At 49.1% G+C, this 25464-nt stretch overlaps 1 protein-coding gene across 1 annotated transcript; it reads right to left on the bottom strand.

Annotated features, from left to right (window-relative positions):
- Positions 1 to 5827: 5827 nt before the first annotated feature.
- Positions 5828 to 23748, bottom strand: CCM2L (CCM2 like scaffold protein). Its single transcript, XM_081554015.1, has 10 exons — positions 23695 to 23748; positions 21133 to 21300; positions 18832 to 18915; positions 18556 to 18739; positions 17321 to 17781; positions 14460 to 14595; positions 12269 to 12332; positions 9720 to 9849; positions 9085 to 9223; positions 5828 to 7879 (listed from the first exon to the last, which is right to left on the bottom strand). Exons 1-10 carry the CDS (start codon positions 23722 to 23724, stop codon positions 7569 to 7571), a joined length of 1707 nt encoding a protein of 568 aa, XP_081410141.1. The 5' UTR covers positions 23725 to 23748; the 3' UTR covers positions 5828 to 7568.
- Between the last annotated feature and the right edge of the window lie 1716 nt (positions 23749 to 25464).

Genomic DNA, 25464 nt, shown 5'->3' with positions numbered 1-25464 from the left:
CCCCCCATAAGGTTGCCTGAGTGTGCGTATGACATGGTGGCTGCCTTCCCCTAGAGCGAGTGACTGGGGAGAGGAGGTGATGCATCACACTGGTCACACAGGTCATCTCCATTCCACCTGGGAGTGGTCCACACAAGAGCAGGAATGCCAGGAGGTGAGACTACCTGGGGGCTTCTTGGAGAAGGAAGTCATTATGAATATGGATTCAGATTCTCTGAGCACTTGCTTTGTGTTGGATGCTGTGTTGGGCTCCAGGAGGGAGTATAAGTCACAACCAGTTCTTCCCACCCCCCTCACAAGATCAAGATCTGTGTGTGTGTGAGTGTGTTGGAGATGGAGATGGGGAGGTCAGGTAGACATTGAAACACGTGGGGTTGTAGAGTATGATAAATACTGCAATAACAGGTTTTTAATTGTTTTTCTGTAATTCATATTCAAGGCACAATATTTAAGCTACATCATGAAAAGAGAGTTTCTTTCCCTCCATATTTTACAACTGTACATTCCTCCAGCTCAGAGACAACAACTATTACCTGTTTTGTACGTCCTTCCAGAACTATGTATTCCATGTGGAGACACAAAGACATTCTCTGCCCTCTTTAAACAAAAGGATAGCACTATCCAAAGTACATTATTCTGCATCTTGCTTTTCTTTTTTCCACTTACTTTATCCTGGAAACAATTCCACATCAGTACGCAGAGAGCTGGGCTTCCCTGGTAGCTCAGTGGTAAAGAATCTGCCTGCCAATGCAGGAGATGCAAGTTTGATCCCTGGGCTGGGAAGGAAATGGGAGGAAATGGCAACCCACTCCAGTATTCTTGCCTGGGAAATCCCATGGGCAGAGGAGTCTGGCAGACTGCAGTCCAGGAGGTCGCAGAGAGTCAGACGTGACTGAGCAACTAAACAACAACAACGCAGAGAGCTACTTCATTCTTATTTATGGCTGCATGGTATTCTGTTGTCTGCACAAGTCCCAGTTCATTTAACCAGTTCTCTATCACTGAACATTCGATTTATTTCTAATCTCTTGTCCTTAGAAGCAAAGATGCAGGGATTTTCTTTGTATGTTCATCATTTCCATTTTGTGAGTATGAATGCAGGAGACATTCCTGGCAGTGAAACTGTTGCATTGAAGGGTGTGTGCATTTAAAATATTGATAGATATTGTTAAGTAGGGTTTATATCAACTTGCCCTCCCACCCAAAACGTGTGAGTGCCTGTTTCCTCACATCTACCCACACTGTAAGTTGTCAAACTTTCCAAACTTTGCCAATCTAGTAACTGAAAAAAAAAAAATGGCTTCTCAATGCAGTTTTAATTTGCATTTTTCTTATTAGAGTGAGGTTGAACATTGTGTCACAAGTTTCAGAACCAATTACCTTTTCTGTGAACTGAAAAAAATAATTTGCCTATTTTTCTGTTGGGCTATGGGTCCTTATTATTTATTTGAATGTTCTCTTTATACATCAAAGGCACTGTCTGCATGATAAGCTTCAAAAATAATGTTTTGGAACAAGTTGCTTCTAGATAGAAATGAGAAGTTTCCACCCCATGAGCTGCCAGGCTCTTCTGTCCATAGGATTTCCCAGGCAAGAATACTGAATGGGTTGCCGTTTCCTTCTCCAGGAGATCTTCCTGACCCAGGGATCAAATCCAGGTCTCCTGCATTGCAGGCAGATTCTTTACTGTCTGAGCCACCAGGAAAGCCTGAAGTTTCTACGGGTCACATCATTTTCTGTGCATCACTGCAGGGCCACCTAAGGGTTAAGGGAGCAGCCATACCATGTAACGTTCTAGAAGGTGATGCTAAGACCTGGTGGTGGGGTTGCAGGGAGAGGGGTGGGCTAGGAGGCAGTTGTGAGCCCTTGTACTAGATGGAAAGAACTGTCTCAGAAGAAAACAAGCTCCCCAGTGCAAGAAGTAGACAAGACAGGCTGGCTTGGCTCTAAAACATTTTGCCCTTCATCTGGAATGTCTGCGAATAGACAAGTCAGAAATGGGAGGACACAACAGTGTGTGAGTGTGTGGTAAGTCGCTTCAGTCATGTCCAACTCTTTGTGACCCCATGGACTGTAGCCCGCCAGGCTCCTGTGTCCATGGGATTCTCCAGGCAAGAATATTGGAGGGGGTTGCCATGCCCTCCTCCAGGACACAGCAGTGGGGCTGTCAATTTCTGATCATTTGCTGGTTACTGCATCTGGAACATTATTTAATAGCAATATAAACTCCTTAGAGTGGAAGCCCCATGAGGCCAATGTTCAAGTGCTAAATAAACAGTTATGAAGAATGAATGAAGGAGGGAATGGGTGATTCTAATCAAAGGATATGAAATATTACTGTCTCTGAGCTGATAGGAAGCCCTCTTCCCCTCCCTCCTTCTTTGAACCTGCCCTCTCTTCTTCCTTCCTCTTACTGCATCTGAGCCAGTTCTTAGCATCTCTCCTCTGGTCCTTGTCCCAGCCCTCTCCCTAAGGCCCCAGGGCCCCAAGGCCCGGGCTTTTCTTCCCTTCAAGCAGCTAGATTCTTTTCAAGAAAATGCAAGCCTATTAGCTTACTCCCCACTGCCTATACTTCCAAGCCTGCCCTTCTAGGGCCATCTCAGCCTGCCCAATTCTCTGATTTCCTCCCCTACAAGCTCTGCCCCTCACTGCACATACCCCATGTTCCTCCCAAACAAATCATGGTCACATTGATTAAGCACTTACTAGATGCTTTGGGGGTTTTCCTGGTAGCTCAACTGGTAAAGAATCTGCCTGCAATGCAAGAGGCCTCAGTTTGATTCCTGGGTTGGGAAGATTGGCTGGAGAAGGGATAGGCTACCCACTCCAGTATTCTTCAGCTTCCCTGGTGGCTCAGATGGTCAAGAATCCGCCTGAAAAGCAGGAGACCTGGGTTCGATCCCTGGGTCGGGAAGATCCCCTGGAGGAGGGCATGGCAACCCACTCCAGTATTCTTGCCTAGAGAATTCCATGGACAGAGGAGCCTGGCCGGCTACAGTCCATGGGGTCGAACAGAGTCAGACATGACTGAGCAACTAAACAGCAGCAGCAGGTGCACTTTTACATGGATTATCTTGTTTACACCTCACAACAATCTATGAGACCTATGAGGCCAATGCTATTATTGCCCCACGTTATAGATGAGGAAAACAAGACCTTTAGGGGCTTACCTCAAGGTCACCCAACTGCAGATGACAGACTTGGGACTCAAAACCACATGTCTGACCTTGGAGCCAGAGGGTTTAAGTGTCTCAGAGGGTGCCATGATCCCCTGCCTGCACTCATGCTGGGCCCACCTGAAGGGCTCTCCCTGCTCTTGTCAACCTGCCAAAACCCCGCTTGTCCTTCAAGGTCTCACTTGGAGGTCACCTCCTCCAAGAAGCTTTTTCCAGCTTCCCCAGAAAGAGCCGGTTTTTTACTCTCTGATTTTACAGTTGAGAATTTTATGTAGTGATAATTTGGGGACCATCAGGCTAGGAGCCCCCAGCAGGCAGAGATTATTCTGTGTCTCCTTCTAGTGTCTAGCACAATGCCTGGCACAGAGTGGGTGCTCTCTAAATGACAGTGGCTGAATGGCGGTGGTGTCAGAACTCCTCCCCAACATGCAGTTGCGAAGGATTGCTAGGGGTCTCCAGGGCCCCCAGATGGGAGGGACTTCAGTGTCAGTGGCAGCTGGAGACATTTTCACTGCCCACCACTTGTCCATGGGGCAGGAGTGTCCTCAGAGGATCCAGCTGTTCGGGGAGTTCCATCCTTACACCACCCCTACAGGTCTTTGGGAATCAGCTGTCCCTGCCCAGGGGGGTTTCCTGTCTTGCAGTGCCAGGAACTGAACCATGATGGGAAGTGACCCTGGCAGGGTTTCTGAAGGCTACAGGAGGAAGTGTGGCCAGAGTCCCCATGCTCAGAGCCTGGGTCACCCCAGCCCTCAGAAACCAAAGGGTTACATGGCTTTAGTAAGAGGATAGTTCCGGGGTGGCTAGGGACTTCCTCAGGATATAAGGGAAGTTGCTCCATCCTCAGAGCTGTGGGGTAAGAGCTGTCTCAGTGCCTCTCAGCAGTGCTGACTCTGTGCCAGGCTAGGACTGTGGCCAGTTTCCAAGCCTGATCCTCTTGCAAAGCCCTCAGGCCTTTAAGAGGGACCCCTATCTCTTTGGTCTCTGCCCCTTGTCAATGGACTTCTCCTTCATGGCTGCCTCATTCAGGAACTTACCAGGACACTCCATGGCCTCAGGTCCAAATCCCTCAGCTTCTGATCAATGTATCCCCAAAGTAGGTAGACAGGATAGCAGAGCTCTATCTGGGCTCTGGGGTGAGCCAGATAGGGGTCCAAATCCCAGCTCACTGTGGATCTTGGGGTCATTCACTTCACCACTTTGAGCTCATCCATAAAATGAAGACAAATAAATTTGAAAATATCAAAATTAAAAATTTGTTCAATGGGAAATTTGTTCAGAGGAAACCACAGACCAGTGGTTCTCAGTGTGGTCCCTGAACCGTTAGTATCATCTGAGTACTTGTTAAAGACATAAGTTCTTGAACTTCCTGGTGGTACAGTGGATAAGAATCCGCCTGCCAATGCAGGAGACATGGGTTTGATTCCTGGTCTGAGAAGATTCCACATTCCTCAGAACAACTAAGCCCTTGTGCCTTGACTACCGAGCCCAAGCTCTGGAGCCCATGAGCCACAGCTCTGAGCCTATGTACTGCAACTACTGAAGCCCGCAAGGCCTGGAGCCTGTGTTCCACAACAAGAGAAGGCGCTGCAATGAGAAGTCTGTGGATTGCAAAGAAGAGTAGCCCCTATTTGCCTCAACTAAGCGAAGCCCACGCCCACCAGCGAAGACCCAGTGCAGCCAAAAATAAAGAAATTAATTAAAAAAAAAACAACCACACAAGTTCTTGGGGCTTCCCTGGTGATCCAGTGGTTAAGACTTTGCCTTCCAATGCACGAGGTGTGAGCTCAATCCCTGGTTGAGGAGCTAAGATCCCACAGGCCTCGTGGCCAAAAACCCAAAAGGTAAAACAGAAGCAATATTGTAAAAAATTCAGTAAAGATTAAAAAAAAACATTAAATAAGTAAATGCTAAAAACAAACACATACAAGTTCTTGGGCCCCATCTCTGTTCTACTGAGTCAGAAACTCTGGGGTGGGGATCAGCAATCTGTGTTTTAACGAGCCTTTCAGGAGATTCTAATGCATGCTAAAGTTTGGGAACCACTGCCATAAATAAACTGAATAGATGGGCAATGGACTAGGAGAAGATGTTTATAACAATATCCAACAAGGGATTAAAATCTAAAAGGTATAAACTACTCCTGCAAATCAACAAGAAAAAGACAGGAAACCCAAATGATAATGGGAAAAAGATATGAACAGACAATAGTGAAGAGGAAGCCTAAAAGCCTGACAAGTATAGGAGGAGGTTCTGAATCTCAGGGTTAATAGAGAAATGCAACTTAAAGCAACCTGATGCCACCTTACACCCAAATAGGCAAAAGGTTACAAAGTCAGATGGTGGAAAAGTTGCTGAAAATGTGGGGAGACAGTGTCCTTCACACACTACCAGTGCAGCCATTCTAGCGATTTTTAGCGAAAATGAAAACATATATGCCCTATGATCTACTCTTGGGTATAGAGCCCAAAGAAATTTTCACACAGCCCCACAAGGGTCATGCCCAAAGATGTTCATCACAGTGTGGTTTATGGTAAGAGAAAATTGGAAGCAACCTGAGTGTCCATCAGTGGATGCTCAGCTTGGAATATTCTGCAATGGTTGGATGTAATAAGTTAGGTTTTTATGCAGGAAGGAAACAACAGAATGAGTTTCTTACACAATACCATTTATGTAATGTAAACACACACACAAGACATTATACATTTTATGTCCAGGGACATATATCAACACATAGAGATGGGTACCCATGGTGGGGAAAAGGATTGCGGGGATGTGTGGATGAAGTTTGGGGAATATAAAACAAAGTAAGACATCAGTTCAGTTCAGTCAGTTGTGTCTGACTCTTTGCGATCCCATGGACTGCAACACGCCAGGCTTCCCTGTCCATCACCAACTCCCGGAGCTTGCTCAAACTGATGTCCATCGAGTCAGTGATCAGAAGGGCCTTTTGTGGATCAGTTATGATGGGATAGTCATTTGCCACAAACTGAGTATGAATCAGGGAACTTGCTGAATCCAAGCCCTAGAAATAATAATGATACTACTTTAACAATGGGGATAACAGTACCTACCTCATGGTAAGTACCTTGTGTCTGGCCATGTAGAGTTCTACAGATAAATTTTAGTTCTTCTAGGCAATTCTCTTGCCTCTTCCGAGGGCTTCTTTCAGCCTCTGAGCCTTTACTGAGGCTGTGCAAGTCCTGTCTTTATGCTGACTTTTCTCCTGCTCCAATCTGTCTTCGGATTTCTTTGACTACCTGAGATGTGATGGCTAGTCTGCAGAATCTTGGGTACTTTTCATTTGAACTTTGAGCATTGAGTCAGGCTGTAATAGAGCTGTGAGGGCCAAGTCCTATTTTCTCTTCCCAAACTGTGAGTTCCCTGAGAGTCTTCCTACATCTCACGCTCACCTCTCAGTTCGTGTCCCGTTGCACACAGGTAAAGACAGGTAAACTGAGTCAGAAAGTGTCCGATGTGGCAGGGAACAGCATTTATTGAACACTTATCATGTGTCAGACCTAGCACTAAGGTCTTGATCTTCAGTAATCCCTATGACCCCCTTGTGAGGTGGGTGGGGCCGACTTCCTGGTCAGAAGAGAAAATGGGAGGGTTGGAAGAGAAAACGGGAGAGGCAGAGAGGCTAGGACACCTATCAGACAGGGAGCCTAGCCTGTCCTGCTCCAATTGCAAGATCTGAACAAGCAACTTGTTCAGAGTCTTAGGGTGGGGGCTGGGACCCAGGTCATGCACCTCTGGGTCGACTCTTGGTAGAAAGAAACCTCTATTCCACACTAAAGATCTAAGTCCATCTGCAAAGGGGAGACCCTGCCTCTTAGAGCTTCAGAAAGACCCTCTGCACGATTTAGTATGGCCAGCGTGAGGTAATATCTAAGGGGAATCAGGAGACTCCGTCTAGTTTCTTCTCCTGAACCTCAGTTTCTCAAATTGTAAAATAGGAAAAGAGGTCTTCAGGCTCGGGGAATTCTTTTCTCAACCGGCCAGCAGGTGGAGCACACTCTCCATCCCTCTCTTGGCCTACAGCAAGTTGGCGTGTCCAGAGGCCGAACGCTCGGGCTATCGGGACAGAGAAGTTAGCCGCCCACCCCGGCCGGCAGATAGAGCTGCTGAGCCCCGGTTAGGGTCCCGCCCCCTGCAGGACATTCTCGGTACTGCAGGGACCAGTGCTCCGCCCACCCACCCCCACCCACCCCTCCGGGTAGGGAGAGACTCCCGCTCCCCCACTCCCCGCCCCCGGAGCGCGGAGCCCCGGGTAGGGCTCTGGCGAGGGGATCCTGGGGATGGAGTAGCACAGACAAGGGCGCGTGAGACTCAGAGGCGGGGGTGCGGGGCCACCCCCTTGCCCGCCCTCTGTATGGACGGCGGCACAGACTACAGGTAGTTGTCCTCGGCCGCGTCGCCCCCGCCCGGGGAGTCCCGGGCCTCTTCGTCCGTGCTCTCGTCATCGTCGGGGGCCAGCGCCTCGATGTCGTGCGTTATGTCTGTCAGCAGCCGGTGGAAGGCCTGCGCCTCGGGCCGCTGGGCGCCGTCGTAGCTGCGCACCGCCGACGCTGACGTGGAGCTCATGCTGCGCTTGATGCGGCCGAAGCTGTCGGTGAGGATGCCGCCCTCGCGGATGCCCACGCCCTCCAGGAAGCCCTCGAAGTAGCCGATGTCCTGGTCCGGAATGAAGGGTCTCATCCCTGCGGGTCGAGGAGCAGGGTGATTCCTCGGGGTCAGCCCTTCCCCTCCCACCGAGGGATCACCTTCGCTGGAGAGCGGAGTTCAGATCCCCCGCCCTGCCACTCTCTGGCTGTGTGGCTTTGCACAACTCCTTGACTCTCTGAACTGGAGAATAATGGTACAGTGCCCCGCACACATTTAAATGCTCACTGCATGTTAGCTTATTCTTGTTATCATTATTATTTTGCTGGTTATATTCCTATTTATTCGTTATGTGCTGTGCTGTGCTTAGTCGCTCAGTTGTGTCCCACTCTTTGCGACCCCATGGACTCAAGCAGTTCAGTTCAGTCGCTCAGTCGTGTACGACTCTGCGACCCCATGAATCGCAGCACGTCAGGCCTCCCTGTAAGTAGCCTCAATAAGTAGCCCCAATAAGTATTCTGAGCCTTACTGTTGTCACCTGTAAAACGGAGGTAATTGCACCTGTTCTCCCAGGCTGTGAGAATTAAATAAGGTTCTTAGCACACACTGAGCAGCCCATTTGACTTCTGTTTTACTTCTGTCACTACTTACTAGCTTTATGACTTATGTACTTTGCTTCTCTAAGCCTCAGTTTTCTCATCTGCAAAATGGAGGCAAGTCATAGTTTCAACTTTCAGAACTGAGGGCCTTCAACTGGATGATCCTTTGGCACATGGTTAACTGCCAAATACATGTTAGCTTATTAAGATGCTCATTCCTGGGACTTCCCTGGTGGTCCAGTGGTTAAGGCTTGGTCTTCCAATCGAGGGGGTGCAGATTCAATTCCTGGTCTGGGAGCTAATATCACACATGCCTCAGGGCCAACAAAACCAAAACATAAAAGAGAAGCAATGTTGGAACAAATTGAATAAAAACTTAAAAAAAAATAAAAGGATTATCATTCCTCTTTCTGTTATCATTAGCCCTCTTTACTAGCTCCATGACCTTGGATGAGTTCCTTAGCCTCTCTGAACTTCAGATGCCTCCTGGGGTAAAATTGGAAGTGTCATCCCCTCTCCCAGCTTTGCTGTGAAGGTGAAATGGTTACATCTGTGCTCTCTTTCCCGGCTCTGTGACTGCAGGCAAGTCCCTTTCCCTCTCCACACTTTGGTTTCCTTGTTTGTCTCATGGATCTCATGATGTTGGCTTTATGGGAGGCCGAAGGGTAAAAAGTGAACACTCCCAGCCTGGGCAGGGGGCTCACCGAGCAGGAGGAACTTGCGCCGGTCTCCGTAGAGCTTCAGCAGGCCTGCGCAGTAGTCTTGGATGGGCAGCCCCAGCCGGTACTCCCGAAGCAGCAGTGCAAACTGTTGGATCTCTGGGGGCCCCAGCTTAGTCCGCAACTGTGGATGCACCATTTGAAATTACTCCCCTGCCTAAAAGACCCAGAGCTGGGTGTATCAGGCCCAGCCCTCCTCAGAAAAGCTGGCCTCCTGGGGAACATCCAGACTCCTTGGACTGCATCTAAGAGTGGGATGTGGACTCAAGCTGCCTAATTTCAAATTTTGGCCCCTTTACTGACCAGCTCTGTGATCATGAGCAGATGATAACCTCCTCAACCCTTGCTTTCCTCATCCGCAAAGTGAGAATAATGATGGCACTTCCCTCTTGGGTTGTTGAAAGATGAAGGAGATGATACATTATAGGTGCTCAGAACAGTGCCCGGTATAAAGCCAGCACTCACTGCTAGCTGACATTCATTAAAGTCTTTCATGGCTGACTCCATTTACTCTCTGAACGTCATGCACTGCCTTGACCTCTGAGGTCTTACACTTCAGTTATGCCCAGGATTGTTCATGATTCCTGAAATACCTGGCCACCCTGCATGCCCCAGCTCACCGTGACCATGTAATCCTGTAACTGCTCGAGGCCCAGGCCGCTGTGGTCGCTGCTGCTGCAGTGGGAGCCATGGAAAGAGGGTGTGGACGTGCCACTGTAACAGGCTTCAAATGTGTCCTGGGAGCTGTTGCTGCAGGAACAGAGGGAAGGGGCCTCACTGCCTATCTCCAGCTCCTCTCCATGCGGTAGGCTGAAGGTGGGAGGGGACAGCCACCCATGCCCTGGGACTGAGCCCTCCTCCTGGACCCCATTTTGGCCCTCGAGGTCGCCTGTGATCTGGCCCTGCACCACCTCTCAAGCCTCGTCTCACCCTTGCTGCTTGGGCTCAGGCCACCTTGTCTTCTTGCTTTTCCTCTAATACTCCAAGTACCTCCTCACCTCTGGACCTTTGCACATGCTATTACCTTGGCCTGGAATGCCCCTCTTTCCCTGTTGTTTGCTCGGGTAACTCTTCCTCATCATTGGATTTTAAAAGTCACCTCCTCGAGAGAGTTCTCCCTGATCCCTCCCGACTGGGTTAGACTCTCTGTCCAATATGATCACAAAGTCTGTAAGTCTACCCATGACACGGAGGCCTTTCCAATGCCCCTGCCAAATGTCCTTTCTAGCCACTCTGTCCCTCACATCCTCTGTTGCAGCCTCAGTGGCCTCCTGGCTGCTCCTCAGCCTCACCAAGCAGACTCTGCCTCAGCATCCTTGCACTTGCTGTTCCCTCTACCTGGAGCGTTCTTCCCCCTTTTATCCGTCAGGTCTCAGTTCAAGTGTTGTCACCTTGGAGAGGCCCTCCTGACTCCCCAGGTGAGGCAGGCTTTCTGCAGCCGCTCTCTGAGCTTCTCGGGAGTGTTTTCTTTACTGTTGATGCTTATTGCTACTAAATAATGATTTCACTGTCTCTTTGCCACACTTGCAAAGCATGCACGAGCAGGGACCTTGGTTTTCTCTGTTTGCTGAGAACCTACTATGTGCCGAGCACAGGTCTCATCCTTGCCTTGCTCCCCCGTATCCCTAGCACACAGCACAGCACACAGGGATGCTGAGGCAGGATCCACATGGCGAGTCTGGGGAGCAGCCAGGAGGCCACTGTGGCTGCGACCGAGGGTGTGAGGGACAGAGTGGTTAGAGAGGACATTTGGTGGGGGCATCAGAAAAGCCTCCGTGTCATTGGTAGGTACAGGGTAGGTACTCAATAAATATTGCTTAAATAAAAGTCAGCCTTGGGCTATGCCTCCTGGTCTCTACCTCCTGGTCTCTACGTGGTTCCAGAACCATCATCAATGATTAGCTCTATAGAAGCAGTGTAAGCTTAGTGTGGACTCTAAGCCTACTTAGGTTCAAACCCCAGGCCAACAACTTACTAGCTTCTTGACCTTGTGTCAAGTTACTTAACTTCTCTATTTTTCAATTTCTCTAGCTATAAAATGGGGTGGTAAAAATTGGTGTCACTGTGAGAAATAGAGGTGTTAGGGTTATGGACTAAGCAATAAATAAACAGTAGTTACTCTAACGTTGCTATGCTGATTTTTAAAATGAAGTGCATTATAAATTAGCCCTTGGCACATAGCAAGTTCAAAAGTTACTCATTATCACTATTGTTGTCTCTCTAGCTTACAGCAGATTGTTTAAGGACTGGCCTAAGGGTACACAGTGTTAGGCAAATATGTTGCTGCTAAAAAGGAAAAAGAAAAAAAGTAAGGCATATATCACTGGCAGAGACTTCCCCTTGTCCAACCAAAGGCCTTAGCAACAGAATTACGGTGACCAACGTGTCTCACCTTTCCTGGGACTTTTCTAGTTTTAGTACTGAAAATTCCATGTCCTGGGGAACCCCTAAATCCTGAGCAAACTGGGGTGGTTGGTCACCCAAAATGGAACCCTGGACAATGTTCCACACTGAGACTTTTTAAAAAGCCCTATGTTTTCCAGTTCTGCTTATAGCTAGTTGTGTCCATGAGACCACGTTCTGGCCAACAAGATGTAAGCAGAAGCCATTAGGTGGAAATTCTAGCAAAGAATTAAAGACCTGCTGTGATGGTTGGAGCTATAACCACTATTTTGGCCCATGAGGTGATTTGGGGGATGGAAGCAAGTGTTAGGGAGGTTGGAAAGATACATCTGGGCCCTTGATGACCACAAGGCCATGAACTCCTGGTCTACTTTATGTAAGAGAGATGGGGAGGGGGAGGAAACTCTTGTTTAAGTGGCTCATTTTTAGCATTTTCTATTCCATGAAGCCAAAATGATTTTTTGGCATTAGTTGTGATTTTGGCCTCTGCAGGCCACTGAGTGTCTGGATGACTGGGGAAGCGTGGCAGGGTCCTGTGGACCTAGTTCTAGGTTCTGGCTGCCTTGTCTCTCTCTCAGGGGTTCAGATTCCATCAGCTCACCAGAGCCTCAGGCTCAGGGCCCAGTGTCTCAGCACAAATCAAAGTGGAGTCACTTTCCCCCATCCTCTCTTGCCCACAGGGTCTCAAGAGTGCCCAAAGGAGCAGCCCTGTTTGTTCAGGGACAGAAGGGACCAGAATGGGGTCCCTGGCCAGGGCAGTACCCACAAGGAGCTGCAGCAGCTGAAGTCGGCATCGTAGGCATAGGTCCCATCAGTGCGGCAGCTCTCACCTGGGGGCAACAGACAGAGGGCAGTCAGAGGTGGCAAAGCAGGGACCAATATCTCCAGCTCCCTGAGGCCCCAGGCTCAGCCCCACCCTGGAGTAAAGATGGCAGCTGGAGCGAGGATGGCCTTGTAAGCAATTCTACAGGAGTTAGCTTACACACTGAGTGAAATGGGCAGTCGCTGGAAGATTCTGACCAGGATTCCTGCCCCCACCACCAACACAGAGACAACCGTGGGCAACCCACCTCTTCCTCCTGGCCCTCACCTTCCCCTAGCTTGGGACAACATCACCTTCCTGCCTATTCACGGGGATCTTGGGGAGAGCAAGCCAGGAACAGTTGCGGTAGGGTTTGTAAGCCATATATGTTTGAGAGAGAGAGCGAGAGAGAGGGAAAAGAGCTTTGAAGAGAAGGAGGTCAAAATCATGAGGAGAAAGGAGCACTAGGTACAGAGAACTTGCTCTGTACCCAACCCTGTCATCTCAGTGAATTCAGGTACTGGCCTCCCCCTGCCCATCTTAGCTCACTTAGTGGCACTTACTCAGGACACTCCCCTGACTTTCCAGGTCAGGCTAGTTTCTCATTATACATTTTCATACTAGAGTGTGTGGTTGCATTTAATTTGTGTAACTATTTCTTTTAAAGTAGGTTCTTTTCCTTAAAAAAAAAAAACAAAACAGGATTTCCCTGTTAATCCAGTGGTTTGATCCGTGGACAATACAAGGCACATTGGTTCGATCCCTGGTCCAGCAAGATTCCACATGCTGTGGGGCCACTAAGACCACGCACCTTAAAGCCTGTGCTCTGCAACAAGAGACGCCATCACATGAGAAGCCTATGCACCACAACTAGAGAGCAGCCCCCGCTTGCTGCAACTAGAGAAGGCCCACAAGCAGCAGTAAAGACCAGTGTGGCAAAAAAAATTATTTTTTTAATTTATTTGAGTTCACCAGGTCTTCCTTGTGGCACACAGGATCTTTAGTTGAGGCATGTGAAATTCTGGTTGCAACATGTGGGATCTAGTTCCTTGGCCAGGGATTGAATCGGAACCCCTGCATTGGGAGCATGGAGTCCTAGCCATTGAACCTCCAGGGAAGTCCCTGTGTAACTGTTTAATTACTGTCAGCCGATTTCAGCAATGCAAGCCTCCGAGGGAGGACCATGTCTGATTTTAGTCACCAGTGCATGCTGGGGATTAGCAGGATCCGACACTCAGGTGTTCAAGAAATATTTGTTGAATTATTTATTTGTCCATCATCCCTGGGAGAGTCAATGAACTTTCCCAGATTCTCAATAACCGCAGTTTCCACAGATGGGAGTGCCTCCAGAGGAAAGGTCCCTCTCCCTGTTGCTGGAGCTATGCAAACAAGGACCACACCGAGGGGGCTGTGGCTGAGGAATTTCACTTTGGGGCCTTGAAGGCAGCATGGAGAGTGAAGCTGTTGCAGATGGAAGCTTTAGAATCAGGTGTACTTGAGTTTGAATCCTGACTCTGTCATTTGCCAGCTGTGAGACCTTGAGACATTTATTGACCACTCTGAGCCTTAATAGCCTCATCTGTTAAAACTGGATTCATAAGGCCTCAGAGAGTTCTTTTACCCACTCAGAAAATATGCCTTGAGCATCTGCCCCTAGTCCTCCTCTAGGAACAGGGGATACAGTGGCAAATAGGACAGATGAGATTGTTATGAGGATTACATAACATGTGGCACATTGGGCCTGTGTTTGGCACATAGGTGGTGCTCAACAAATCTCTATTGGTTTAATTTTCATTTCAGCCCTTGACAGCATTCAAGGACCAGTCTTAAAATCTTGGTTTTGACCTAGAGTCCTAGTAGGGCTAGATGGCTCAGTAAACAGACAATGCCCCTGGGACGCCAAAATACAAAAGGGAGAGAGAGTTCACCTCTAAGGGGCTCATTATAAAGCTAGGCTTGAGATCATTATGAAATTGGACATTTTATTTTAGATATATATTGGGGGTACCCTGTAATTGCTGTAGAAGTCAGGACCCCTTAAGGCTTTTGTTGGCCCTAGTCTTGGGACATATTCCATGCCCCACCCCTGTCCCCTGCCTCCTCTGGCCTTTCAGGATGATGCACAGGAAGGTTGGCCAGGAATTGGAATACTCACTACGGCTACAGAGCCACGGCCGTTCAGGTGTGGATGTGTAGTGGTAGCCAGCCCGGTCCACACACTCGATGCTCTGGTCCCCGTAGATGATCTGGAAGACCTGACAGATGAGGGCGCAGGACTCCTCGGCAGCATCCTTGTCCAGAGAGGAGGACAGAGCTCAGTCCCTCTTCCGTGATCAGGATGCCCCTGCTTCCTGAAAATGCAGTGTGAGCGGGCACACAGGGGCACACACGCAACCATGGGCGACTTTAGATCCACTCTGAGGTCATTTCCCATCAAAATTATACAGCTATGCTCTGGGTGGCTTTTATAGAAATAGCCACTTACTAGTCTTTATAGAATCCAGTGACAACTGTAACTCATGCTCTGAAAAATACACACATGTACCCCCAATTTATTGGAGAATTATGGGCCTTCCTGAAGCTTATGCTAAATTAAACATTAGCATGCTTATGCTAAATTAAACTAAATTAAGTTTATACGTAGGAAGCTGAAGCCCAGAGACATAGAGTGATTAGCCAGGACTAGAACCCTGGTCTCCTAATACCTAGTAAGAGAAGGAAGAATTAAATGTATGAAAATGTTAGGCTCAACATAGTTACTGTGCCATATTTAGGTATGAGCTTCCTGGCACCCAGGGCAAAAATGGAAGCAGGATGAATATATAAACTTCAGTCCCTGCTGCTGCTGCTGCTAAGTCGCTTCAATCGTGTCCGACTCTATGTGACCCCATAGACAGCAGCCCACCAGGCTCCACCGTCCCTGGGTTTCTCCAGGCAAGAACACTGGAGTGGGTTGCCATTTCCTTTTCCGATGCGTGAAAGTGAAGTTGCTCAGTCATGTCCGACTCTTCGTGACCCCATGGGCTGAAGCCTACCAGGCTCCTCCGTGCATGGGATTTTCCAGGCAAGAGTACTGGAATGGGTTGTCATTGCCTTCTCCCTGATAGAAGGAAGGAATTTAGGTTCTTGGGTAAGACTTTTTTGAGATGGCAAATTTGAAGAGGAATTTGCCTTTTTGGTTTACTTCTGTAAGTCTTTAAGTAAGAAATATAGAAAGACAACTAATGAAGAGTCCATCTTCATGAAGTCACTTCTTATTTTGTGCTTCTAAAAAAAGTCAGCCCAGGGTGTAAATTAAAATGTAACCTCAGGACAGGCATTTTGGGATGAGAGAGTGAAATTATCATTAAACCAGGATTGATCCTTATAATAACCCTATCAAGTGGACAAAGAAGAGGGGATCCTTATTTTATGAGAGTGGATAAGTGACTCACCTAGGCTCACATAGCAGGCTCATGGCTTTGGTTAATATTGGCACCCAGGTTTTTTGACTCTAACTCCTGTACCTTTCTTGGGACCATGATGCCTCAGATTGGAAGCCAAAGGCTCAGATACTCTCGGAAAACAAGCCTTATTTATTTACTCATTCTACAAATCATTACTTATTTCCACTGTGTGGCAGGCACCGGGCTGGGTTCTGGAGTCTCAGAGGTGAATTAGGTAAGGCCCAAAGCCCTCACAGCCTAGTGGGATAAACAGGGCACACTGGTACCTATGCCTGGAATTGACTTTCTTGGCTCTTTGCCCTACTGCTTCCTTCTCTCTTCCACATTTCAGTTTAAAAGGCACAAACTCACTTTCCCTCTGAAAACTGGATCTCCTTCCTCCTTATCATTACAAGTTGACTGTTCTTTCCTTGGTCCCCATCACCACATATCGTAATATATCATGAACTAATCCATCTACTCAATATATTTATTGAGCAGCTAGGAAACGGCAACTTACTCCAGTATTCTTGCCTGGAGAATCCCATGGACAGAAGAGCCTGGTGGGCTACACTCCATGGGGTTGCAAAGAGTCGGACATGACTGAAGCAACTTAGCATGAACACACACATATGCCAAGCACTTTTCTGGGTGCCAAGGATAAATGAGTAAGTGTTTCAAGTCAGCTCCATAGCCTGAGTTTACTGGTTACTATCCACCTTTCTTTCTAAAGAGGCGCCATGTCTATTTTGTTCACCACATGGGATTTATATATAGGGGGAGTTCAAGACCTCGGGTCAGAGAAAAAGCTTACAAGTCTCGGGGTTTGAAGATGTCTGCTAAACAGTGAGCTCCCTAAGGGAGGACACTAATTATGTCTTGTTCATTTCTGTATCCATGGCACCTAGACCAATGCCTAGCAGAAGCTGGTACTCAATGAACATGGTCAAATAAATAAAAGCAAGGGCGAATGTGGAGGATAGAGGGTGGGGCAAGAATGGCGGGAAATCTTATGCTTTGGGTGATGACCATTGTTACCAAGAGTACAGGCTCTGAACTTTTGGATCCCAGTGTTGAAATCACCGCCTGCTTCCTGTGTGACCTTGCACAAGTTGCTTAGCCTCTGTGTCTGTTTCCTTCTCTGTAGAATAGGAATGATGGTAATATTTGCCTCTAGGGGTTAACGTGAGAACAAAATGATTAATGCTGGTTTCCTGTCTGGCACAGGTCGGGCACTCAGTTCATGCTGGTGATTACTGTCCTCATGATTGTTACTGTGGTAGTGCGGAGACTGACGACTTTGGGGAAAGAGGAGGGCCGGAGGAGGGATTAGATCAAGTCTGGGCCATTTTGAGCTTTCATCCCTCCGGGACAAGTAAGGGGGAGGTGTCCAGGAGCTGGAGGGTAGAAGCCTTTTGCCGTTATGGGCACACAGTACCTGAAATCCTGGGTAGTAGGGCCAAAGAAGGGAGATGAAAAGGGGTGGGTGGGTGAGCGGAGTGTTGAGGGGGTGGGGGCGGAGGGATGGGGGCGGGGGTGAAGACGCGCGCTGGAGGCAGGGTGCAGGGGCACAGGGTGCCTTCGGGCTCACCCTGTTGGCCACAGCCAGAATGACCAGGTTGCAGTAGGCGTCGGGGCTGGGGTCCTGCGGGTCGAGCGGGTTGGGGCCCGGGTGGCGCCGCTCCCAGCTGCCACCGCCGCCGCCCGCCTGCCTCCTCTCCCAGCTGCCGCCTGGCTTGCCCGCGCCGCCGCCGCCGCCGGCGTGCCGCCGCTCCCAGCTGCCGCTGAACGTCTGCCGCCGCTCCCAGCTGCCCGACGCCCGCGCCCCGGCGCGCTGGCGCTCCAGGCTGCCGCCGCCGCCGCCCCCGGCCCGGGCCTCGGCGCCCGCGGCCCCGCCCCACGCCATCCGCCAGTCCAGGCTGCAGATGGTGTGGCGCCGCTCGGTGGTGCCCACCCGCCGCTTCTCGGGCGCCGCGCCCGGCGGGCCCGGGTCGCGCCCCGCCCCGCCGGGGCTGGCGTCTACGCCGGCTGGCACCGGGTCCACGCCCAGACCTAGGAGAGGTCGGGTGGCCGTCAGAGCAGGAGATCCAGGCTAAGCGCCCCCTCTCCCGAGGCCAGCTGAGGGTCCTGACCCGCCGCGGCGGGATAGAGGGCTGGAAGTGAGTCCCCCAGCCCCTGTCCTTAGGCCACACCCCTGGTTTCAAAGTCGGGAGGCCCGACCCCGCCTCATTCCGGGTCCCTGCTTTTGGACCCCGCCCCACCCTCAGGCTCCACCCCTGGATCTGTCCGTTCCCACCCGTCCCACCCCATCCAGACGCCCCTTGCCTCGAACCCTGCCGTCTGGTCTGAGTAGTGGTCAGGCTATCGCCTCCCTCTTTACTGTTAACTCGGACCCTGTTCTTGGTTTCAGGAACCTCTCCTTGGAGCCAAGCTTCCATTCAGCCCCGTCCCTGGCCTCAGGCCCCGCCCCTAGTTTGGCAGGGTCTCACACCTCCCACCTGGTTTCTCAGCCGCGAGCTCTTCCTCCCAGTGTACGGCTCCGCCCCTAAATGAGACTCCGCCTCTTGCCCCAGGTACCCTCCTAGCCTCAGAGCTTTGCTACCCATTAACCACGCCTTCAGGCCTCAGGATTCTGGCTTCTCCATCATTTCCGAGATGGTGGTTCAGGCCGCCCTCCTTCAAGCCTCAACACTGGTCTCCCTCTTCTTGCAAACAGCCATGCCCTATCCCTAGTCTCGGGGTAGTTTGGTCAAACCTTTCCGTCAGCCCATCTTCCAGCCTCAGGCCCCGCCCCCGCTCTGCCCCGCCAGGCCCCGCCCACCGTACCGGTCTTCAGCACCAGCAGGTGCAGAGCGTCGTCCTGCAGGTAGGAGGCGGCGGCAATCTCGTGCGTGGGGATACGCAAGATAAGCTCCTCGTTGTCGCGCCAGGTGAGCAGCAGGCAGCGGGCCGACAGGCTCAGGATGCTGTCCTGCTCCGCCGTGGTCTTCAGAGGCAGCTCCTTCAGCTGCTGCAGGGTGGGTCGGATCTCCTGAGTCCCGGTGGCCGCGGGTGGGAAACGTAGGGGACCAGACCCTGTCCTCCCCTCTCCCGGAGCCTCACCCTGGCCGTGTCCAGCAGCTGCAGGAGCTCGTCCCGGCTGGAGGGGTTCAGTGAGGAGGTGACCCAGGTGAGGTGGCCCAGGAACTGGATTGAAATGGGACGGGGGTGGGGGTGGTGGGAGAAGGGCAGAGAGAGGTCACCTTGAAGCCGCGGAACACCCTGACCTCACTGACACCGTGAGGGTAGACTGAGATAGAAATATCTGAATTAATAATAATGGCTTGGTAATAACTGTTATTAAAGCAATCCTAGGAGCCATAGTCCTGCGAGTTTTATGCACTCATTCATCCTTCCTTTGAGGATGAGAAAACTAAGGCACAGTCAAAATAAATAACCTGCCCATTATTATCTATAATAGAAAAGGTGGAGCTGGACTCCATACACCAGAACCCACACTCTCACTGCTAGCTTATTTTTGCTAAAATAAACTTATTTTATGAGCATACAGTTATTTAACTATGGCAGAAGCAAAGGTCACTGTAATAGCTTGAAAGAACAAGCCACTTGTAATTTCCCACTTGGCCTGAGTGGCTCCTGTTCACCCCAAGCACCCGTGTCAACAGGTCACTGGCCTTCTTTACGATCTTGTTGCAGAAATTAAGTGAGAAGGGAAGAATATTGTATCAAGTTAGTATATAATTTTGTCAGAAAAATGATGCCTCAAATAAGTAAATAAATTATTCATTCTTACTGATAGCTTAATGTTATCACACTTAAATGTCATTAAGTGTAAGAATTAACTTTTTTCACTATTTTTAGGTTTATTCTTACAGGTGAATTCTACCAATCATACCATTTCTCTTCTTTTTATTCTCTATGAAGTTTCAGTCCCCAGTTTTTTAAGTGGATTTGTTAGCTTTTCCCTTTATAGGGTTGCCAGATAAAATACAAGATGCCAATTAAATTTGGTTTTCATGTAAACAACTAATTTTTTAGCTAGTTTTTAAAGTAATTTTAGTCTCATGCAACATTGGGGATATATTAATACTAAAAAATACTCATTGCCTACCTGAAATTCAAATTTTTAATAAAAACTTTATTGAAGTATAATTGATTTACAATGCTTCAGGTATACAGTCAAGTGATTCAGCTGTATACATGCATAATATATGTATATTCTTTTTCATATTCTTTTCCATCACAGGTTATTACAAAATATTGACTATATTTCCCTGTGTTATACAATAGGTCCTCGTTGTTTATCTATTTTGTATATAGTAGTGTGTATATCTGTTAATCCCAAACTCCTAATTTATCCCTCCCCCTACGAAAATTTAAATTTAACTGGGTGGCTGTTTTTGCTAAATCTGACACTCCTACCCCCATATTGATCTTCGTTGAGTAATGAGGATTCTCCACTGCTCCTTCATGGTATTCATGAAATAGAAGTAAAGCCCTTGAGTTGGCCCAAGTCCCTGTGACTTGCAGAACTGGCTTCCTTTAATCTGGACACCATCCAAGTAGCAGTAATTTCACTGCAGTAAAATCTCACAAGATGGACTGGCTTTTCAGTGCACAGGGCACCTTCCCATCTGCTCTGTCCTTGGGTTAGACTTTGAGCCCCGTGTTGAGATGGGAACACTGAGGCTGAGCAGATGGAGGTCACTTGCTGAGGATTCCCAGCATAATGCATGTGCAAGGCTGGGTTGACTCCAGGCCTCTTTCCCTTGAGCCTCCCCTGTGTAAGACAAGGTTGGTCATAGGTTGGTGTGCAGAAGAGGTAAAGTCTTTCCTGATGGGGTCCAGAACACGCCACCCTAAAATATGGCACCTCAGCACATTGACTATTTTAAACTGAAGGAGTCAGAGGAAACAACAGAAGCAGGAAGGTCATTCAGAATTCCCCTGCATCATCCTTCTTCCCTGAAAGCAGGAGATAAATCTCCCTGGTGAAAGGTACCCTCTTTTCAGAGTACCAGCAGGAAGGGAGACCTCCTTATCACCAGAGACAGGGAACTGAGGGCTGAGAAGTCTGTATAAACAAACCTTGTTCCTCCTTTACTATGTACTACGCCTACTCCAAACCCCTCTGCCTTGTCAGTTCTTCACAGATTTATTGTTTCTTTGTCAAAAAGGTATAAAAGTTTCCTGCTCTAGTCACTTAGGGTCTTCCATTCTCTCCCTGAATGTTCTCATGTGCATGTGAAAATTTAATAAAATGTGTGTGCTTTTCTCTGGTTAATCTTTGTTCAGTTTAAATTTCAGACCTAGCCAGGGACCCTAAGAGGGTTGAGGGAAACTTTCCCCCTAATCCATTGTCCCCAGATCCTTCCCACCCCTCCCCCCTCGTCCCACGCATACCTTGACCTCTTTCTCCAGATAGTCACAGAGCAGAATCTGAGGGTCGATGAGGTAGTCAGGGGGATAGAGGGGCATCGAGTGCAGGGGGCGGCGGCTCACACTGCTCCGACAGGCTGCCCGGCGGGCAGCCTTGGGGAACACCAGCCTCCGGATGGGGGACACAAAGCCCTGGGGGAGGCAAGGGCATGGGGGTAAAAGCAATAATAACAGCCACTGGTCTTCTCCAGCACCAGCACTTACACGCAGCCTTTTACTTATATTATCTAATTGAATTCTTACAAAAACATTGCAGGGAGGGGGAGGTTACCTCTATGATTTCCATTTTACAGATGGAGAAACTGAGCCTCAGAGAGAGCTAGTAAGGTTACCAGCTAGTGGCTGTAGAACCAATAGTTCACCCTGGGCAGTCTGACTCCAAACCTTCATTCTAAATACTCAGGTGAGGGAGTTTGGAGGAGAATGGATACACGTCTATGTATGGCTGAGTCCCTTCGCTGTTCACCTGAAACTATCACAACATTGTTAATTGGCTAACCCCAATAAAAAATAAAAAGTTTAAAAAAATAAACACCCAGGTGACAGTAGGAACCTGCCCAGGCTGGGGCAAGTACATTAACAAGAGTACAGGCATTAACATTAACATCCAATGTGGCTGAATGGTAGGTGCATAGGTATTTATTAAGCTATTTTCTGTGCTTTCCTCAATATTAGAAATGACTGATTTCTAATTAATGATACTGTAGTATAATCCAGTGGGCACCTGCATGAAAATGGAAGATGGAAGGAGCAAATTCTAGTGCCTCAACCCAGCCCAACAGAATTTAAACTCCCAGGAAAGTGTGAGCACTGATCTAGAGCAGTGGTTCTCAGTGTGTGGTTCCTGGGTCTCCACCACCAGCAGTAGCAGCATCATCTGGGAATTTAAGAGAAATATACATTCTTGTGCTCCATCCCAGACCTATCGGACCAGAAACTGGGATGAGACCCCCATGATCTGTGTTTTAACAAGCACCCCAGGTGATTCTGACGCCCAGTTCAAGTTTTACAATCAGTATCATGGAGCCTGGATTAAGTACAAGGAAGTTCTGAGGAATGAGATCAAGCAATCTGGGAACAGGCATTCCAAGAAGACGGCACAGCATGTGCAAAACCCTGGGGGCTGCAAGGGCTGGATGAGCACAAGCCTAGAGAAGATGTATTATAGCCATTTCACTGTAGCCAAATGATGAGATGAACAAGTCATAGAGGGCTTGAAAGTTGGCTATGGAGCCAGGACTTTCTCCCATGTATGGGAGTATGTGTGTATGCCTGAGTGCACCAGGGAAGTAATTGTTTTGTCTGTGGCCCTGAATGGTCCAGCCTTGCCCACCTCTCCAGCTTCATCTCAATGCCCCTCACTCCTGCCCTCTGGCTCTAGGGCCATCTTTCAGTTCTTCCTATTTGCTATATTCCTTCCTCCCATGGAGAGGCTTTGCACACACTGCTCCCCTGCCTGAAACACTCTTTCCTACCCCCTTTCCTTCCACCTATCAGCTCAGTCTGACCAATCTAAGGCTTAACATTCTCCCAGCACTGCATATGGAGCCTTTTGTGCAATTTTACATTAATTGCTTTAAAAAAAATATTAATAACTGTCTCCCCCACTAGACTGTGAGGTCCAGAAAGGGAGCAGGGACCTTGTCTGATTTTGCTCACAGTGCATCATCACCAGCACCAGGCATGGTGCCTGGCACATAATAGGTACTGAATAAATATCTGTAGAAGGAAGGAACCAAGAAGGAACAAGCACCTATGTCTTGGCTCCCTTCGGAGCCCTCACAATTCACATGGGAGCTTTTTCAAACAGTCAGATCTTGGTTTCCTGGGGGAAGAGGGCTTGGTAGGGAGAGGGGTGGGAGTTGGAAGCCCAGAGGCTTCCTGGACTGCAAAGACAAACAGGTGAGATGCCCAGAGAACCAGACTAGAAAATCTCAGAGTCAGGAAGAAGTAAAGATCTAGGGGGTTGGGGAGTGACCCTCAGGCTGAGGCCTTTGGAGCAGAATCGGTCCCTGTATAAAGATGGGGAGAGGGCAGGCTCAGCTGGAACCTGACAGGAGGAGGAGGTAGGTGTCCCAAGCCCAGAGAGGCAGCCTCATAGCACAGACTTGCCCTGCCTGAGGTCCTTTTCTCTGATGAGGCAAGGAGCAGGGGAATGGGTTTGCTGGGTGTCTGTTTTTCCGTCTGTCCTTCGGTCTGAGAAACTGCAGGGGGGAACCCCTAGGATCACCAGGGAAGCAGGTTGGGAGTGTCTCCCAGACTAATCTGGCTGGCTGGATTTTCCTGGAAGGTACCTGTCTGTCTGTTCTTTCCTGGGATGGCAGAGGCCACTAAGAGGAGGGAAACTGGTTAAAGAGTTTGAGCCCAAATGTCTGGCTGCCCAAGGGTGGAGAGGAAGGTCTTTCCTAATAAGAAGAAAGGTGCTCCTGACGCCACTCACTGCTCATCACCCCACCCCCAGGTTTCTCATTTCTCCAACTCCGGGGACACTTCTCTACCCCGAACCCTTTCCAAACGCCCACCTACCTTTTTCCCTTTCTTGACTTCATAGTCCATGGTGAAGCGTCCCCTCTACTCCTGCCACCCTCCTGGCCACCCCTCCACCACCCCCCCACGCAGTTCCTTTGTTCTTTTTCCTGCCTGGTCGGAAACTCCACCAGCCCTGGAGTTCCTGCCCCTCCCGTCTGATAGTGAGCGGCTGGGTGAGGGGTGGATGGAGGTGCATGCCTTGGGACCCTCCAGCTGAACAGTGGAAGCCCAGTCAGAGCAACTGACCAGGGAGAAAACCCCAAGATCTCCAGCCCGCAGGCTTGCTACTGAGGAGGCTTGGGAACTGACTAAGGCTGGGGAGAGTCCTCTGAATTTCGAGGCAGAAAATCCCAGATCCCACCCCCACTTCTGCCACTGACCTTGCTGTGTGACCTTGGCAAGGCAGGTGAGTTCCCCTTTTCACAGCCTGTTTCCCCCTCCTTTTTATAAATTAGGGGTAAACATTGCCTTCCTCTCTAGGCTGCTGTGGTGAGAAAAAAATGAAAGAGTGGATGGGCAAATGCTTCATAAACTATGAAATATTGTGGGAAAGCAAGTTATGATTTTAAGAATTAATCATTACCAATATTAAGGAAGGCAGTATGCACGGGCTTCAGAGATAGGCCGCTTGAGTTTGAATCCTGGCTTTGCCACTTACTAGGGTTATGACCTTGGGTCTGTAACCTCTTGTGCCTCCATTTCCCCATTTGTAAAATGGGCACAATACCAGCCTGACCCTCAGAGTGACCTTGTAAGAATTAAAAGCACTTAGAAAAACTCCTGGAACACATAAAGTACTCAATAAACATTAACTCTTCACCTGTCTGTGTGTCTGTGTGTTCTTGGCTGTTTTACTGTCTTTTGAGAGAATAATACTAGGGAAGCAGGGCTCACTTTGTGGTTCTGGACTGAGCCCTTTATGTATTTCATCTCACTTATTTTTCACAATATTGGTGTACCATTATTACATGTGTTGTGTTTGTGTGTGTATTAGTTGCTCAGTCGTGTCCAACTCTTTGTGACCCCATAGACTGTAGCCCACCAGGTTTCTCTGTCCATATAATTTTCCAGGCAAGAATACTGGAGTGGGTTGCCATTCCTTTCTCCAGGGGATCTTCTCGACCCAGGGATCAAACCCAGGTCTCCAGCATTTCAGGTGGATTCTTTACCGTCTGAGCTAAGAGGGAAGCCCTATATGTTCTATCCAGATTTTTAAAACAGACTCAAGTGCAGAGGTGAACCCAAGGAGGGCACACAGTAAATGAGACAAAGGCCTGGAATTTCTGCCTAGTCTGGCTCTGATCTGAAGCCTGGTTACTTACCTCTCGGGCCTATGCCCTCTGCGTGGCCCACTCAGAGCAATGAGAAAGGTTCTGAGTGATCCCTCCTTACCTTGCCCTGACCACTCGGTTCTGGAAACCTAAGCCCTGGAACTGATTTGCTATATGATGCAAGCAGGCTGCTTATTGTAACCTCTCTGAGTCTCAGCTTCCTCATCTTTCCACTGGGAACAATAAGCCCCCAAACTCTGTCCTGCAGTCAGAGGTATGACAGGAGAGATATCAGGCCATGGATGAGAAGGCAGTTGGAAACTGTGAAGTGCAAGGGCCCGTGCATAGGATTGTTTGGAAAGTTTTTTCTAAATACTGGGGTATGCCAGGTCAGTGCCTGTGGGAGCAAAGCTCAGAGCTCCCTACTGCCTCTGGCTGTGAGAGCTGCAGGAGACTCTCAGACACCAGCCTTCCCTCTGTCTCTTCCTCCCTCTTT

This window comes from Giraffa tippelskirchi, chromosome 13 (assembly GCF_054371585.1).
Source record: "Giraffa tippelskirchi isolate mGirTip1 chromosome 13, T2T-mGirTip1v1.2.pri, whole genome shotgun sequence".
In the NCBI taxonomy this organism is placed as follows: Eukaryota; Metazoa; Chordata; class Mammalia; order Artiodactyla; family Giraffidae; genus Giraffa; species Giraffa tippelskirchi.
The sequence above is the reverse complement of the archived record's forward strand: the minus strand, read 5'-3'. Positions and strand labels throughout refer to the sequence as shown.